We start from the raw sequence: 14,673 nt of genomic DNA on the forward strand, positions 1-14,673 counted from the left end.
AGTAGTCAGAGCAAACAACCCTTCCGCGTCCACATGCCATGTCCAGAACCAGATACGCGGATGCAGATATATAAATCATGATGGCAAGGTCCCCTCCACACCTTAAACCTGACATTGCTACACATTAGGCGTCTGGGCCGATCTCGGTCCGAAACCTAGATTGCGGTACATATAAATTGTGCAAGCAACATCAAATTCAACATCGTTCGAGGCCGGAACATAAAGTTGCGTACTTCGCCCAGATCCTCAATTATATTACTAAAGATATGTATTTATGAAGTCTTCAATGTTGGACTCAATGCCCCTACTTTGGTGTGGCGAATGTCGCACCTGCCTATCAAGGCTAAAGGCCGTTGCGGGGCACGATAGCTGCGCTTGATTAGGTACTTAATCTCTCCAGCATCATCTCCTTGATTCTGAGATGACTGTTGTATATTCCCATGTTCCTGAGTACATGCATCATGAAGACACTAGCCATTCTGTTCTCGATCGCTCCGTTCACATTCGCGCATCCAAGGCCTACAAAGCCTCTCTCATGGACCCTCACACCCACAAACAGTACGCAACAGTTCCGCGGCCTCTCGCCTGTTGACGAGAAGGTGCTGTGGGTGTCCGGTACGTCTGGCACCGTCCTACGTACCACCAACTCCGGGAGAACATGGATTGACGTGTCCCCACAATTTGCGTCCGAGAATGCTTCAGACTTCCAGTTCCGCGATATCCAAGCTTTCTCCAAGGACAATGCCGTTGCTTTATCGATCGGTGAAGGGAACTTGTCACGCATCTACAAAACGGACAATGGGTGAGTTGCCTGGTACAAATTGCATGCAAGAGGTATACTGACTTCGCGCGCCAATGTCCAGCGGAAAAAGTTGGAGACCCACATTTATCAACGAGGAAAAGACTGCATTCTACGACTGCATGGCATTCGAGACAAAAAGAGGCAGAGAAGGTCATGGCGTTGCAATGAGCGATCCTGTCGATGGCAAATTCCGTCTACTAGAAACGTGGGATGGAGGTGCGCATTGGTCTATTGTTTCGAACAACACGATGCCGCCTGCGCTGGACGGCGAATTTGGCTTCGCAGCAAGCGGAACGTGCATTGAAGCTGCGGCGGGCCGATGGTACATCGCAAGCGGCGGCGTGGATCCTGGAAGAATCTTCTACACAAGTTCCGATAGCGTCAGTCATGGCTGGCAGGTCGCGAACTCGTCCATCTCTGGTGGTGCCGCTGCCGGTGTGTTCTCAGTACGTTTTCGCGATACGCGTCACGGTATCGCAGTCGGCGGAGACTATGAGAAACCCACAGCCAGCAACAACACGGCGTCTTGGTCGAACGATGGCGGCATGAGCTGGCGAAAGGCTGACTCATTTCCGCGCGGATATAGATCGGGCGTCAGTTGGGTGCCGGGGAGGAGACAAACAGCCGTTGCAGTTGGAACCAGTGGATCCGATGTCACTATCGACGCAGGGAGAAATTGGCTGGCTGTCGGTAATGGAACGTTCGACGCTGTCGAGTGCGTTGAGCGAGACGTTTGCTGGGCCAGCGGGTCTGGCGGACGGGTTGCAAAACTAGATCTACGGGGGCTATGAGCAACGATGCCAATTTGAACCACCTTTATCAGTTCAATCAAATCTGTTCTTTGGTAAAATTAGAGAGAAAAGGCCGGAAATAATGAAAGATTGAAGCTAGAAAGCACTGCTGATGCTGTTACGCGTCGCAAGGATATGATGTCATCCCCTACGTTTTCGCTTCAGACGCTCCCTACGCAACATGCTAATTCCACTTGTGCCTTAACATATAGCTCCATTGAAGCGGTTTGCTAAACTTGCTCGCGAGACTTTGCCCTCCTCACGACTTTTTGGGGTGCTTCGGCCTGGATAGACGCACTCGCTTTCGTAGGCTTCCCGTATGGCGTTCGGTGTGCATTGTCTGCAAACATTGATCAGGATAGCTTTCAATAGGGCTAAATGTAATGGTAAAACTTGCTGAGGTCTGAGTAGGAGTGCATACCAGTGATAGCTATACAAGTGAAGGAGTTGCCGGCTCCGAAGTTCACAACGCTCCTTCAAAACACACCTCAGATAAGGGAGAAGTTGAACATGTGCGTCAAAGCCTAGGTGGGTACTAAAACAAAAGTCTGCAATATTTTAAGGCAGTGTAGGCTTTTTAGAGTCCTTTTCTTAAACTTTGTGGGAGGTCCATGTCCACTTCTCTCGTGGAATGGGGTGAGATCTCGAGAAGGTACACCTACAACTGCGCTGTAGAGCGACTCTTACCTACCGCGACTCTACTAAAAGTAATGCCAGGAAGCATCAAAACTTCCTGACGGGAAAAAGGCAGGAGACTATATCAGAGAGGCAAAACATAACGTAATGTAAGGACCAATTCCAGAAGTCTCGGCGGCGGCGACAACTAACAGGAAGCGTACAGCGATCGTAACCTTCCCCCCTAATATTTCATCAAGAAGGGAATTCTCTTCGCTGATTCCATAGGCGATTTGGGTGACGCTATCGTCTGGAGACGAACTACGGAGGAGTCCTACACGACGACTTTGGGTCAAGCGAAAGCAATGCAGGACGCGAGCTCGCTCGAGGGACTGGAGCTTCTGCGCACCAAGTTGGACGAGCTGAACGCGTTTAGAGAAGGGAAACTGGCAGCGCTGCATGATTATGCATTAGGCGACGACGACAGCGACGACACGAGCTCTGATGAAGACGGGGACCAGAGTGGAGGTGATACCCAGGATTCAACTGCACTTGTGAACGCAGAGGACGAGAACGAGCTGGCCGCTGACAGCATGTGTAACCTTGCTACTCGCCCCGCAAGCGGGACTACCGGTATTCCAGACTCTTCCACAGGAAATATTCCTACGATCAAGGCTGTCCCACCGACCCAGGATCGCGGCGAGCGACTTCATGCGGGCGTTGGACCTATTGCGATATCAGCGCACATGTGCGGCGAGGCAGAACGTGATCATGGGACAGCCGCTGAGACTAATTGGAATGAAGAGGGTTGGACAATAGTCAGATTGAGGAGGCGAAAAGAGGAGCGCGGCTTTCACGCCAAGCATGGCCGTATCTCGACAAGATAGACACGCCACCATAAAAGCAGCACACTCCACAAACCTGGGCTGTTACATCTTCGCCAGCTCTCCAAGTCACTCGATATGGGAGTATCGTTCCGCGGAAGCATTCTGGGCATGGATTGGACACCACTGACGAACCATAAAGGAGGACAAGTGTGATTCGGCTAGAGAAGCCCATTGATTGACCAATAACCGGGCTTTATGAAGCAAGAGAGATGTGCCGGATTATGAAGAGATGTGACAGTTAGACGACAAGAATAAGAGAAGATCTCTATAAAACACAACGCTGTGTAGACTCCAGAGATCTCAAGTCCCAGATCTAGACCGCCAAGTTGACTAGCTATTGCATATCGCACTCGCTTGCTTGTATGCGTTCCGTAATTTAAGCTTTCGTATTGTGTACACTTGACATGATAGTTCTGCGTTTCACCATACGGTAGCTTGGTGGACACGCATCTTCATTCTAAACGGCAGATAGGCACATTCAAACGAACCGCGTAAGATCAGAACAGACATCCTTTAGACTACACAGCCGATGCCGTTATTCCGTGCCTGACCCATTGAGCCGCCGAGTGTAAGCAAAGCAAAGATGTCCATGTCAATGGCTTCATGTAATCTTAGGGACGCAATGGTTGCCTGGAATCCAACCTTGGCTGGCGTTCCACAGCAACATCCTCATCGCATATTTGCTATGCTTGTATCCTCATCCGAGCCACCACTGTACTTACTTATATACAATCGTAACGACACGTCGCGTTACTTAGTGCTACCCAATACGCAATTTTTGGGCAATGTATGCTTCGTCGCCTGATTATGGTACAGTGGTAATTTGTCGCTCACTTATTGTCGTAGTCGGCAAGGTGGAATAACTCTTAACTCAATGCCCTTGTCTCTACCCGTGGTAGGAACGCTCAGGTAGGATTCGCGTGATCGAAACGGCGAAGCTGTCAAGGTTGGTGTAGAGGTGACGTCTCTCTTTCCCTTTTCCACGTCTGTGGGACCATGTAGCGATGAGGCAACGTTGTCATTGTCTTTGTTGCGGAACATGACGTAAAAAATGATGGTTGTGAGGGCCATGGCTCCTGCAAGACTGCCGTAGAATCGAGTGAGGTATGGATCCCGCGCCCCTTCCGCGATGACTAGCGCGATAGCAGAGCCTATACCCGTGATGAGCATGTTGATAGCCTGTACGAGAACTTTCATCTCCTTGAGCGCGTGCTTCTCTGCGTATTCCATGGCTGTCGTCATGGCGAAAACCTCGCCCGTCGCGATAAGAAAATAAAGCGGCGCTTGTACCCAGACATTAGGCCGGTCTTGTGCGACAGATTGGCGGTCTCCGCAGTCTGTTAGGCGGTCGAAGCAGGGCGGGGATGTGTAGATATAATGCTGCACTAGAGTTGCGTGCAGCATCGAGAGTACGACGAAGCAAAAGCCAATGGCAATGCGAGTGACTGGCTTCAGATATATGCGCCGCTTGGCCAGAATGGGGTTGAGGACGTACTCCACAAACGGACTGACTATAATGCAAGCCACTTGATTCATGCCGGGCAGAACATCGTTGGGTGTACTACCAGTCTCCATATCGCTCGCTTGAGAAATTAAGTTGTTCTGCATTTGGTCGAAGCAGATGTAGAAGACGATGAATGCCAGGCTAAGCTACATGTTAGTATGCTTAAGAAACAAGAATGGTAGTACTTACAGCACGCGACAAGCGCCTAACACACGTGTCAGCTCATCGACAAACTGGCTACTCCATGGAACCTCCTTGAATTTCTCCATGCGCTGGTACGAAGGGTCTGCGCGGTCCATCCGGCACCCGTTGCGCACGGCGCAGCTGAGAACTTTCGCAGCGGGTACAATGACATCTGCCTCCTGAGGTGGATTGACTGTGATATCTTAGCATGAGGCGTACCAAATGAGTGAGTGATGCTTACCGAAACACTTCCTTGCGAAGACCAGCATCCCAAGGGCGATGATGATACAGCCAAGACCCAGCGCATACGAAGGAGCGAAGTCATGGTGCCTCTCAATGTAGACACATGGAAATGCCGACAAAGCTCCTATGTTACCAATCCAGAAGTATAGATTGTAAATGAACTTGAGAGTGATTGCGCTGTCAACGACGACCCGTTCGCCTTTCGACGATGCTGGTAAGTACTTCGAAAGACATGTTCGCGCCACGTGTCTCCTCAGCCATCTAAGCAAGCGGTTCTGCGTTCCGCAAAGCGTCATTTCCCGAGGAGCTCTATCTGTGTACTGGTTGGCGATGAAAGACCTCATGATGGCCTGGGTCTAAGAAAGTCAGTACGCGTATAAAAGGTTGTCGATTGCTATACTTACACCACCCCCACCAAGGGCTATCAGGACCATTGCAATGATCAAACCAGGCAGACCCGCACCTCGGTCAAGCATGGAGGGTAGCGAGCTGACGACCAGTGCAAGGCATCCCAGGGCATATACTGTCAAGCTGATCAGCAAAGTTTTGTATTGGCCCAGATGATTGTCTGCCAACGGCGCTATGAACACGGGACTTGTGAAGTAGACTATGAAAAATCCACAGTAAATGCGTGTTGCTGTTGTCTGGCCAAGATTAAGCGCACCAGGGGTATGCTCCATATCGTGATGCCGGGGATGTTCCATGTAGTTTTCTGTGCCAAACTAGTCAGAACAGTTGATGGAGACAAGGTACTGGCAACGACATACGCCAGGGGGCTGTGACTGTCCACAACATAGTCAGTGCTGGTTCGGTGATGATGTTGCCGTGTGGTCAAAACACTCACGTCCCCAGAAAGCTGCCCTCTCCCAGAATCCAATGATAGCAACGATCCAAAGCTGCCATGGTATACTACCTCTGACACGCCGCAGTCCAGAAACATTATGCTCAGACTTTGTGTCACTCGCACTCAACGCCTGTGATACTGGGCTGTTTGGTGTACTGCCTTCAGGGTCAGTGCTGGTGGTTATCATTGTGTTGATTGAGGACTTGCCCGTTCATGGTTGCGGTTCGCTCCAATGCCAGAGCACTGCGTTCGCCCACCGTTGGTTTGATAAGATAATGGGAAGAGATTGTGAATTTGCCTGAGAATTGACCAAGCCGGGCTAGAAGTGAAGAGCCTGTTATGTGCTAGTAAAGCGACCCACGGAGAGCGAGGAAATGAAAGTTCGGCGGTAGCGACAAGTGCGAGAGGCCAATAACCAGTGAGTTGCTGTCGACCTGCAGTTACCTTACTCAATGCCTACCAATGTTGCGGTGAAAACGTTCTCCAGCTGTCGATTCCTGCTAGTGCGGCTGCCCGTGCGGGAAGGAGGCATGCAGACGTAATCGCGTCTTGAATGCTCAGCAGTTGTTTGATCGGCGTTTTGGTGTGCTACCCTTCTGGGTTTGTACACCAAAAAGTCATCAGTGGGTTTGCCATACTTCAAAAGTAAGTGAGTGTTCGATTCATGGGGCGCGGTTACTGTCATCCAACAGCACGCATTGATACAACATCCACAAATGTTGGTTAGGCAGCTGTTCTACAAAGTGGTGACGCCTACGTTGCACTCTTATCGCTGCCGCGTGCCAAGTTTCAGGAAGAGCTCTTTTGGATGAAGTGAAGTTATAAAGGACCGGATTGTGGATTCAGTGCCAGACAATGAGGACCCGGGTACCAGGTGCAGAGACAGGTGCCCGAGTCGTGAAGCCATGGCTGCGTTCGCCGCGCGCGCGATGCCAAGGCTCTTCTCCAGAACTCCGGAACAGAATCTGGAGTCGCATGTGGGGACTCCAGAAATTGGAAATGTCTTCTGACCCCATTTACAAATGGGTGTACAAATGGGTGTAGCCATAGGTGCCGGTTTCCCCGTTTTCTCACCTATACACCTTCACGTTTCCGGTATTTCTACAGGGGCCTGCTCTCTGTGAGGAAGGAATCCGCAGAGGCTCAAAGAGCAGCTTCTCTTTCGCATGCAAGCGTCCGGTCTCTGGTCATGAGCCGGGCAGGTGCAGATGGTCCAACACCGCACAGTGCCACCCGTCGAATTTATCAGCCTATGCCGTCTCGTGCTCTCATATTGTGCGATTTTGCCTTCGACGTGGGATTATAGTGAAGACGCTGGGACAGAGAAAATGATCTATACGATGGTATGATGGAAGTGCCTTGGTCAGCCTACGGGGAGAGGCACGCCCAAGCTTCCACGCCGCCGATTACGTCAGCTGGCTCTTGCGCGGGGCCAGGATACTTCCCAACCACTCCAACTGGGATCCTGTAGCTTTGGCCCTCGTCACGTTCCAAAAGGTACTTTTTCAGCACACGCGTACCTGCATGTCCTGTTTGCTGTTTTTCACCGCTTCGTCGGGCAGCGCTGGGACAGCATTCTCCGCTCTTTCAAGGAAACGTGAAAGTCGATCAGATTAAACACGAATGTAATACAACTTCCCTCTGGAAATATGGCTGAATCATGGTAATTGCGCGCAAGTCGCACAATTGGGAACTACGGCGCTACGCCGATGGAGTCTCCGTCGTTGTCTCTGCTGCAGCCTCACTTTGGAATGAGCGTGCGATTGCCATGTCGCTTACGGATTCCTCTTGCATACTGCAGAAAGGACTTTTTCTTTTTTCGTCCTGAGGCTTCGGTGGCGGTGAGTCGCTCAACCAGTAAGGTAATTACGCGGGCACCATTTGTCGGTGTCGCCAAATCGCAACTGACGTGTGACCAAGACCGACGGCTCAAAGGCGACCATCGTGGACTGGATTTCGTTTTGGCGCCTCGACTCACGGGAAGCCTGGCAACCAATAGTCGAACGCAGAACTGATTGGTGTGACTACCACTAAACAACGTCCCGAACAGCGACACGGCCTAGCCCCAACTCCCAACCGTGGGGTTGCAGATGATCGTCGTAAAATCGCGGGGCTGGACTGTGCCGCTGGGAAATGTAAGACGCGTCCTGCAGGCGGCACCAGGCACGAGTAGTGCGAAATCGGAATCTGCTCCGAAGTATTTACCAGCTGCGGGGTCCCCGTACTCGTTCATCCATTTTTTACATTACACGTCTCCTCAAGATTGTTCTCCACTGTCGTTTACGTCGCCCATAATGTACCACCTAGACGGCAATCCGGCTCCTTCCGACCAAACATTGTTTCAAGATCTACTCAAGATTACCACATCGAAATGGCAGTCAATGCTAAAGAGAGATACAACACCGGCACGACAGGAGCCTGCTTCGCGACCTTCCGTGTCGAGAACCTCGACTCAACTCTCGGTGCCGATATCGAAAGAGTAGAGACTCTCCATCATATCCAAGGACGAAACAGGTCGCAGAACGTCCACAGATCTTTTATTCACGCAGCGTCGCGTCACTCTCTTTTCGGAACGTGACACTCGCTTCTGGAGTAATGAGGGACTGAGCGACACCTTTTCTGTTACTGATACCTGCGATCGTCATACTGGACGGGGTCAAGACCAGGATAACACCCGCGATCCTGATGATACATGAACCAACATGATGGCTCGGAAGAAGAAATGATATCAAATCTGTCATGTGTATAACACGGCAAATCTGGACGAAGTGGAAGCGATCACACACTATAACGACTCAATCGTTCATAAAGGTTAATTCACCTACTACATTTGCACAAGCTACTTTGCTAACCTCGTCAAAGGCAGTGTTCTGTTTCACGTCAAAACTTACGTTAGCTCTATAGCGTGCCTCATTGCTTCACGGCGCGCAACCCGCTACCCGCAGCGCTCCGTCATTACATTCACCTCGCAGACTTGCAACCCGCTGGTTGCGTATACACTCGTGTCTTTCATGTGAGACAGAAGAGAACCGACGGACCGCATGGAGGGACAAACTGTGGTGTTATGATACGGTGGGCAAGTGCTCCTCCGTTGCTCAGGCCCAACCATGTGTTCTCTCTGAAGCGGTCGGTGGCATGTCTGCTAGCAAACACAGGAAATAGTCCATGGAGCCTTGTTTCATTGTCTGAGCGCGGTTGGCCAGTACTTCGACGACAAGATGGACGCATCAATCCAATGTCCTTTTGCATTGCTTAATTGATGCTGCATTCTCGGCGACAATGTACCAGTAGGCGCCAGTAGTCTAAATAGGTTTGCCCTCTAAATGGTCACAATAGAAAACTTATATCTCATTGCTGTATCGTCAGACTTACAGAACCCGTCATGAGCGTTACCAACCCCGACCAGTCATAGCATGAGTGTCCGCATCCCGGCCAGATCTTGCGCGAGCGACATATTGTATATGACTTGACATACTATGGGGCATCTAATCCTAGTCCAATTAGGCGCGGAGCACCCAGGCCGATCAGCATATAAGGCTATTTCAGCCATACATAATCTAATGTATAGTGTACGATTACAAAGACTCGCCCAAAGATTGGTACGGCAATTTACGACCACAGCACATGGCTCGCATTATTGAGATTCGTATTATCAGTCATTTCTACCAGCTTAGGCCACGCGCCCCATTTTCTTTAGCTCATATAATCCATGATAACACATGATGACTATCATTATCTTGGATGATACTTCACTGCGCTCCCATCCACTCTAGCAAGTCTTAAGCCCCTACCACAATCCACTCTTCTAACATGAAGAACCTTCTGCTCATCGCGCTGGCAAGTGTTGTCTCGGCCCATACCATTTTTCAGAAAGTCTCTGTCAACGGTGTGGAACAGGGTCAACTGAAGGGCGTCCGCGCCCCAGATTCTGACTACCCTATCACAAATGTCAACGACGCGGCTTTCGCTTGCAACAAAGACATCAAGCATACAGATAGCACTGTGATAAGCATTCCGGCTGGAGCAAAAGTCGGCGCATGGTGGGAACTCCGATATACGGACTGTATTGGAGACGTACACTGACTTCGATGAACAGGTGGGGACACGTTATAGGTGGGAAGCAGGGTGCTAACGATCCCGATAATCCTATTGCTGCGAGCCACAAAGGTAGATGGCGCGTTATGATAACTCTCTCGGTTATGTAGAAGCAGATAGCTAATGTATCCACTGCAGGGCCGATACAATACTACCTTGCCAAGGTAGACAATGCCGCAACTACTGGTACCACGGGCCTTCAATGGTTCAAGGTTGCACAAGACGGTCTGAGTAACGGAAAATGGGCTGTGGACACCATGATTGCGAACGGAGGTTGGCATTACTTCAACATGCCTACTTGCGTTGCTCCGGGCGACTATTTGCTGCGTGTCGAGCTCATCGCCCTCCACAGCGCTTCGACCCAAGGTAATGAGTCTAGGCCATCATACTATCAAACTGCTGATTTCCAACAGGCGGCGCCCAATTCTACATGGAATGCGCACAGATCCGCGTCTCGGGTAGTGGCACAAACAAGGGCTCCAACTTCGTCTCTTTCCCTGGTGCTTACAAAGCCAACGACCCCGGTATCCAAATCAGTATCTATGACACCACTGGGAAGCCCTACATGGGTGGCAAGGCCTATTCCATTCCAGGGCCTGCGCCGTTAACCTGTGCGGCTGGGCAAGATGGTGGCAGTGGCTCCACACCAGCTCCAGCACCAGAAGCGCCGGCTACGGGAGCCGCACTATACGCGCAGTGTGGTGGCACCACATGGACTGGTCCAACAACCTGTGCGCAAGGGACATGTAAAGTAAGCAGCGAGCATTACTCACAATGCGTGCCGTAGCATGTCCGCCGAGATGCTGTAATGTATGCAGTTGTACTGCGACCGGATAATGAAGGCATTTCGGAATACTACTCATATCTTAATCATTTCTACCCATCAAGTCTCGCGACTACGACATCTTCGCACATGCCTTTCGAAATTATCCCTACGCGTAAACTTCTTTTCGGGAATTGCACACGTGGGATTTGGACAATAAAACGTTTGCGTTGCGTACATGTCCTTATGAACGCCGCGCTCATGTCTTTTAAGATCAGCTTTAAGTGCGAAAGCTGAATCGCAATGCCTGCATCGATACCGCCGTCGGTGCTTGCGGTTCAAGTGTACACTAAGGGTGTGTTAGCTCTAGACCTTTCAACTTTTGCGAGTGAAATGCCAGGCTGGCGACTTACTTCAACTGCCCTTGCGAATGGTATGTCGTTTGACATGTGTCACATCTGTAAAAGCTCAAAGACCCATCGGAGTTTTGCGCTTGATCGCTCATTTGGTTGGACGCCGGACGCTCTTTTGGAGCCGGTTCTGAAGGTTCGTAAGATTTCTCACTATCAGGTGGAGAGCTTGTGTAGTCTGTAGGGGAGTCAAGGAAGGGGTTGTCAGTTTGAGCATATGCCGAGGACCCCGCTGGTGAGACTAAAAGTGGTGATGAGGTATTGCTCATGGCCATGACCTGCAGTCTCTCCGAACTTGCGCTGTTGATATCATTTTGGAATGGTCGTTTCTTCTGGAGCCATGGAAAGATGACTGGATTTGGGGTATGTTCTGCGTCCCATGGGCTGATGTATTGCTCGTCCCCAGAAGAAGTGGCGGCTTGTCTAGCCCAGCCAAAGTGTGCAGGCGCTACGGTGAGTAGTTGTGACGATCCTTCTATAGCTACATATCAGTGGACGCTCCAAGACAAATCAGGGAGCTGACCAACCACTCTGAGGGATGATGCGTCGCAGGTAGGATCGCTTGTCGATGCCTAGAATCTGGTCGGCCGTGATGGCTCTCGGCGGTTTCTTGGTTGCATACTTCTCCTGCCTCGCCCATATCGAATCCTTGGGCGGTGCTTTGACATAAGGAGGTGGATCAATTCCGGGGCGTTTCCCTTCGCGCTCCAGATCCCTAAGTTTCCTGAAGGGATCGAGTTTCCGCCTTCTGATTCGATCCGCAAGCCATACCCATACTATGGGCGCTGCGAGTACAAAAGTAACGGCCAGACATATACCAATGAACATCGAGGCAGCAGCTCTTTCTTCTGTTGGACTCTTGGACGGTGGTGACTCATTGTCTGTTGATCGTGGCTCCAGGTTCCAGTCCTGTCGTGCATCCAGCGTAAATGTTGCCTTTAGAGGCGTCGGGTAGGGAGCCATGGTGGCCAGTAAAGGCGGGACAGCGATGCACTCGCCGTGTGAAGCATTACTCGTATCGCTCTCTCTATATCAAAGTCACGGCCTGCCTGTGACTGGAGCTATGGCGATCCGAGGCTGAAGCCGGGAGGCATACATTTTCTGGAGGACTGCCGTGATTGGGGAACTCATCCTACCGGTTAGAGGGCCTTCTCAGATACGAGGACCTTCTAGATCCCGTTGATGTGGTGTCATGCCGCTAAAGGTATGGTGCTTGCCCCATCAGTCCTTTTGGCCCCCGGTTAATGTTGAGCCCACGCCGTTGGTGCATGCTTGCGCAAGTCGTGTCCCCATCTTTGGGGTTGAATTGATCCCTTCAGCCCTGTGGTAGGAGGATAAAAGCTAGCCAAGAAGCCCTCCGTTGGATTGTCAGGCGCGCATCGCGACTCTGTCGTCATGGGGGTTGCTCGTGTTGGTCGTGTTTTACGATGCACGAACGTACCTAGGTAGGAAAACCGGGAATGATTCCGTCAAGAAGCTAAGAGCACCTGCCTGATCTTGGCGGCGTTCGATGCCACAACAAATGCATCAACACTACACCATCGGTATCACTAGCCACAGGTATACGAGACTGGTAGGTCGAATTTCCCAGCGATGCACGTCCGACTCTCCATGATGGAGTAAGAGCTCTCGCCGTGCTGTCCTCTGTTGAGTTGCGACACGAGTCAGTACTCGCATTGGCAATCCCTCCATTCCCCTTGCGGCGTCCCTTGCGAGTGTGAGGCATTTACAGATCTACATGTTGTCTATAGGATGCTGCGATGCCCATGAGTTTTCCTATTGCCTCAGAGCCGCTCGTGCCTGTACAGAATGGCCGACCTTCCCAACCTCAAGAAGCTGCGCCCATGCGGCAGACTAGAAACATACAGCACCGCGCGACACCATCTCGGTTTCTACAAGAACGTTGGCTTTACCGCAGAATATGTGGCATCAAAGAACCCTCAATCATCGCTCGAAGTGCGAATCTATACTGCGCTCCGAAAAGTTATTGCTCAGCACCCGGTCCTGACAACTGTTACGCTGAATGAAGATCAATCCTATCCCAACGTATATTTCGCGCAACTCCCTGAGATCGATCTACGCACCTGCGTAGAGATATACGAGCGAAAGACAGCATTCCCAAACGATGGCGAGGCGGACGAAGAGCTCGATCGATACCTAGTACAGCAGCATAGCCGCGATTTCAAGGACGACCTAGGTTCGAAGCCTTTCTGGCGGTTACTGGTCTTGACTTCACCACACGACATATCCAAGTTCACGGCGACGTGGATTTGGCACCATGCGCTAGCAGACGGAACGTCAGCCTTCTCATTTCACAGATCATTCCTGGCTGGCCTCAACACTCCGGAAGGCATCGCAGATACGATTGTCAAGTCTTCATCTGCGGATCTAGCGCCGCAATTAGAGGACTTGCATCCAATGACAATAACGTGGCCTTACTTCATTAAGGCCATTCTTGGTGCCTTGTTACCTTCAGTATTCGCAAAGCGACCTCCGAAACTATGGGCGGGCAACCCTATACAGCCGAACGCTACGCCGATTCCGCCACCGCGCTATCGCACGCTCGTCTTGTCGAAAGCGACTACAGATAAGCTGGCTCAGGTTAGCCGATCCGAAAAGACAAGCGTAACAGCAACGCTGCAATGCCTTCTCGCCGCGTCACTCTTCACCTGCCTCCCAGCAGAAGACTGTGAGAGGCTTCAGATTGAAGGCCCGATATCGATAAAGAGATTCTTGAACGTGGAAGAACAGCAGATGACCATGACAATTGCCGAATATGCGTACCTTCACGAGCGCGTCGCAATTCGAGAATCTAAACTCAAAGATTCAGCAGGACATGGTGTCTTACAGCAATTCTCATGGGACACTGCACGCGCGGTGAAATCCATAATATCCACAGAAGTCGCCAAGTCTGGCACCGACAACCCCGTTGCGCTGCTGAGATACATCTCTTCTATGCAGCAGCACTTCCTCGACAAATTAAATAAGCCTCGCAATTCTGCAGCAGAACTGTCCAGTGCAGGAGTATGGAAGCATACACAGAGTGCAGGGGTATGGACCGTCGGTCGAATGGTGTTCAGCCAATCTCCCAATGTTGTGGCCAATGCTTTAAAACTCAATGTTGTAACAGGTGGCGATGGAAACGCGACGTTGAACTTTTGCTGGGCTGAGGATGCTGTGGAAGAGCAGCTCATGCGGGATATCATCGAGGGAGTTAGGACTGGGATCGAAGATTTAGTAGAAGGGAGCCAGGAGTAGATAAAATAGTTGCAAGTTGGAGGCGGCTGTATCTTTTGTATCCGCTGGTCTGCGTAGTAATAATAGTTTCAACGCCTATGCACCGATGAAGCACAAGGATAATCCATAGCACGCTCTCCAAGGCGAACACAAAGAGGGTCTAAGGAAAGGCCACGATTGCATGATGTCGTCATACTGACTGACGGGTTGTCCTGAGCTGGAAGTCTTACATCAGCACTTCACCTGTGAGCCGAGTCACATACCGCTGTTTTGTTCAGCGAGGTCACAACATAAAGTGA

General features: G+C 51.0%; 6 protein-coding genes across 6 annotated transcripts; 4 read left to right on the plus strand and 2 right to left on the minus strand.

The window, feature by feature from the left end:
* Nucleotides 1-425: 425 nt before the first annotated feature.
* BKA58DRAFT_375599 (uncharacterized protein) lies at nucleotides 426-1,911 on the plus strand. The gene is made up of 2 exons (XM_046169434.1): nucleotides 426-802; nucleotides 864-1,911. Exons 1-2 carry the CDS (start codon nucleotides 441-443, stop codon nucleotides 1,591-1,593), a joined length of 1,092 nt encoding a protein of 363 aa, XP_046028459.1. The 5' UTR covers nucleotides 426-440; the 3' UTR covers nucleotides 1,594-1,911.
* Nucleotides 1,912-3,545: 1,634 nt separating this feature from the next.
* BKA58DRAFT_331164 (uncharacterized protein) lies at nucleotides 3,546-6,158 on the minus strand. The gene is made up of 7 exons (XM_046168167.1): nucleotides 6,077-6,158; nucleotides 5,870-6,024; nucleotides 5,793-5,807; nucleotides 5,430-5,737; nucleotides 5,030-5,381; nucleotides 4,789-4,984; nucleotides 3,546-4,740 (listed from the first exon to the last, which is right to left on the minus strand). Exons 1-7 carry the CDS (start codon nucleotides 6,082-6,084, stop codon nucleotides 3,930-3,932), a joined length of 1,845 nt encoding a protein of 614 aa, XP_046028460.1. The 5' UTR covers nucleotides 6,085-6,158; the 3' UTR covers nucleotides 3,546-3,929.
* Nucleotides 6,159-7,326: 1,168 nt separating this feature from the next.
* Nucleotides 7,327-9,394, plus strand: BKA58DRAFT_375602 (uncharacterized protein). Its single transcript, XM_046169435.1, has 3 exons — nucleotides 7,327-7,731; nucleotides 7,790-8,680; nucleotides 8,732-9,394. Exon 2 carries the CDS (start codon nucleotides 7,960-7,962, stop codon nucleotides 8,350-8,352), a length of 393 nt encoding a protein of 130 aa, XP_046028461.1. The 5' UTR covers nucleotides 7,327-7,731; nucleotides 7,790-7,959; the 3' UTR covers nucleotides 8,353-8,680; nucleotides 8,732-9,394.
* A 285-nt stretch (nucleotides 9,395-9,679) lies between these two features.
* BKA58DRAFT_451344 (family 61 glycosyl hydrolase) lies at nucleotides 9,680-11,076 on the plus strand (the record flags this gene model as incomplete). Its single annotated transcript, XM_046174387.1, has 4 exons — nucleotides 9,680-9,909; nucleotides 9,966-10,036; nucleotides 10,103-10,330; nucleotides 10,378-11,076. 4 exons carry the CDS (start codon nucleotides 9,680-9,682, stop codon nucleotides 10,749-10,751), a joined length of 903 nt encoding a protein of 300 aa, XP_046028462.1. The 3' UTR covers nucleotides 10,752-11,076.
* BKA58DRAFT_78977 (uncharacterized protein) lies at nucleotides 10,800-12,239 on the minus strand. The gene is made up of 3 exons (XM_046175913.1): nucleotides 11,665-12,239; nucleotides 11,141-11,609; nucleotides 10,800-11,076 (listed from the first exon to the last, which is right to left on the minus strand). The coding sequence occupies exons 1-3, from the start codon at nucleotides 12,098-12,100 to the stop codon at nucleotides 10,848-10,850; spliced, it is 1,134 nt and encodes a 377-aa protein (XP_046028463.1). The 5' UTR covers nucleotides 12,101-12,239; the 3' UTR covers nucleotides 10,800-10,847.
* Nucleotides 12,240-12,740: 501 nt separating this feature from the next.
* BKA58DRAFT_78948 (alcohol acetyltransferase) lies at nucleotides 12,741-14,627 on the plus strand. Its single transcript, XM_046175912.1, has one exon. The coding sequence runs from the start codon at nucleotides 12,947-12,949 to the stop codon at nucleotides 14,393-14,395; it is 1,449 nt and encodes a 482-aa protein (XP_046028464.1). The 5' UTR covers nucleotides 12,741-12,946; the 3' UTR covers nucleotides 14,396-14,627.
* The last annotated feature ends 46 nt before the right edge of the window (nucleotides 14,628-14,673 follow it).

Source organism: Alternaria rosae (genome assembly GCF_020736505.1).
Source record: "Alternaria rosae strain MPI-PUGE-AT-0040 chromosome Unknown BKA58scaffold_2, whole genome shotgun sequence".
Taxonomy (NCBI): Eukaryota; Fungi; Ascomycota; class Dothideomycetes; order Pleosporales; family Pleosporaceae; genus Alternaria; species Alternaria rosae.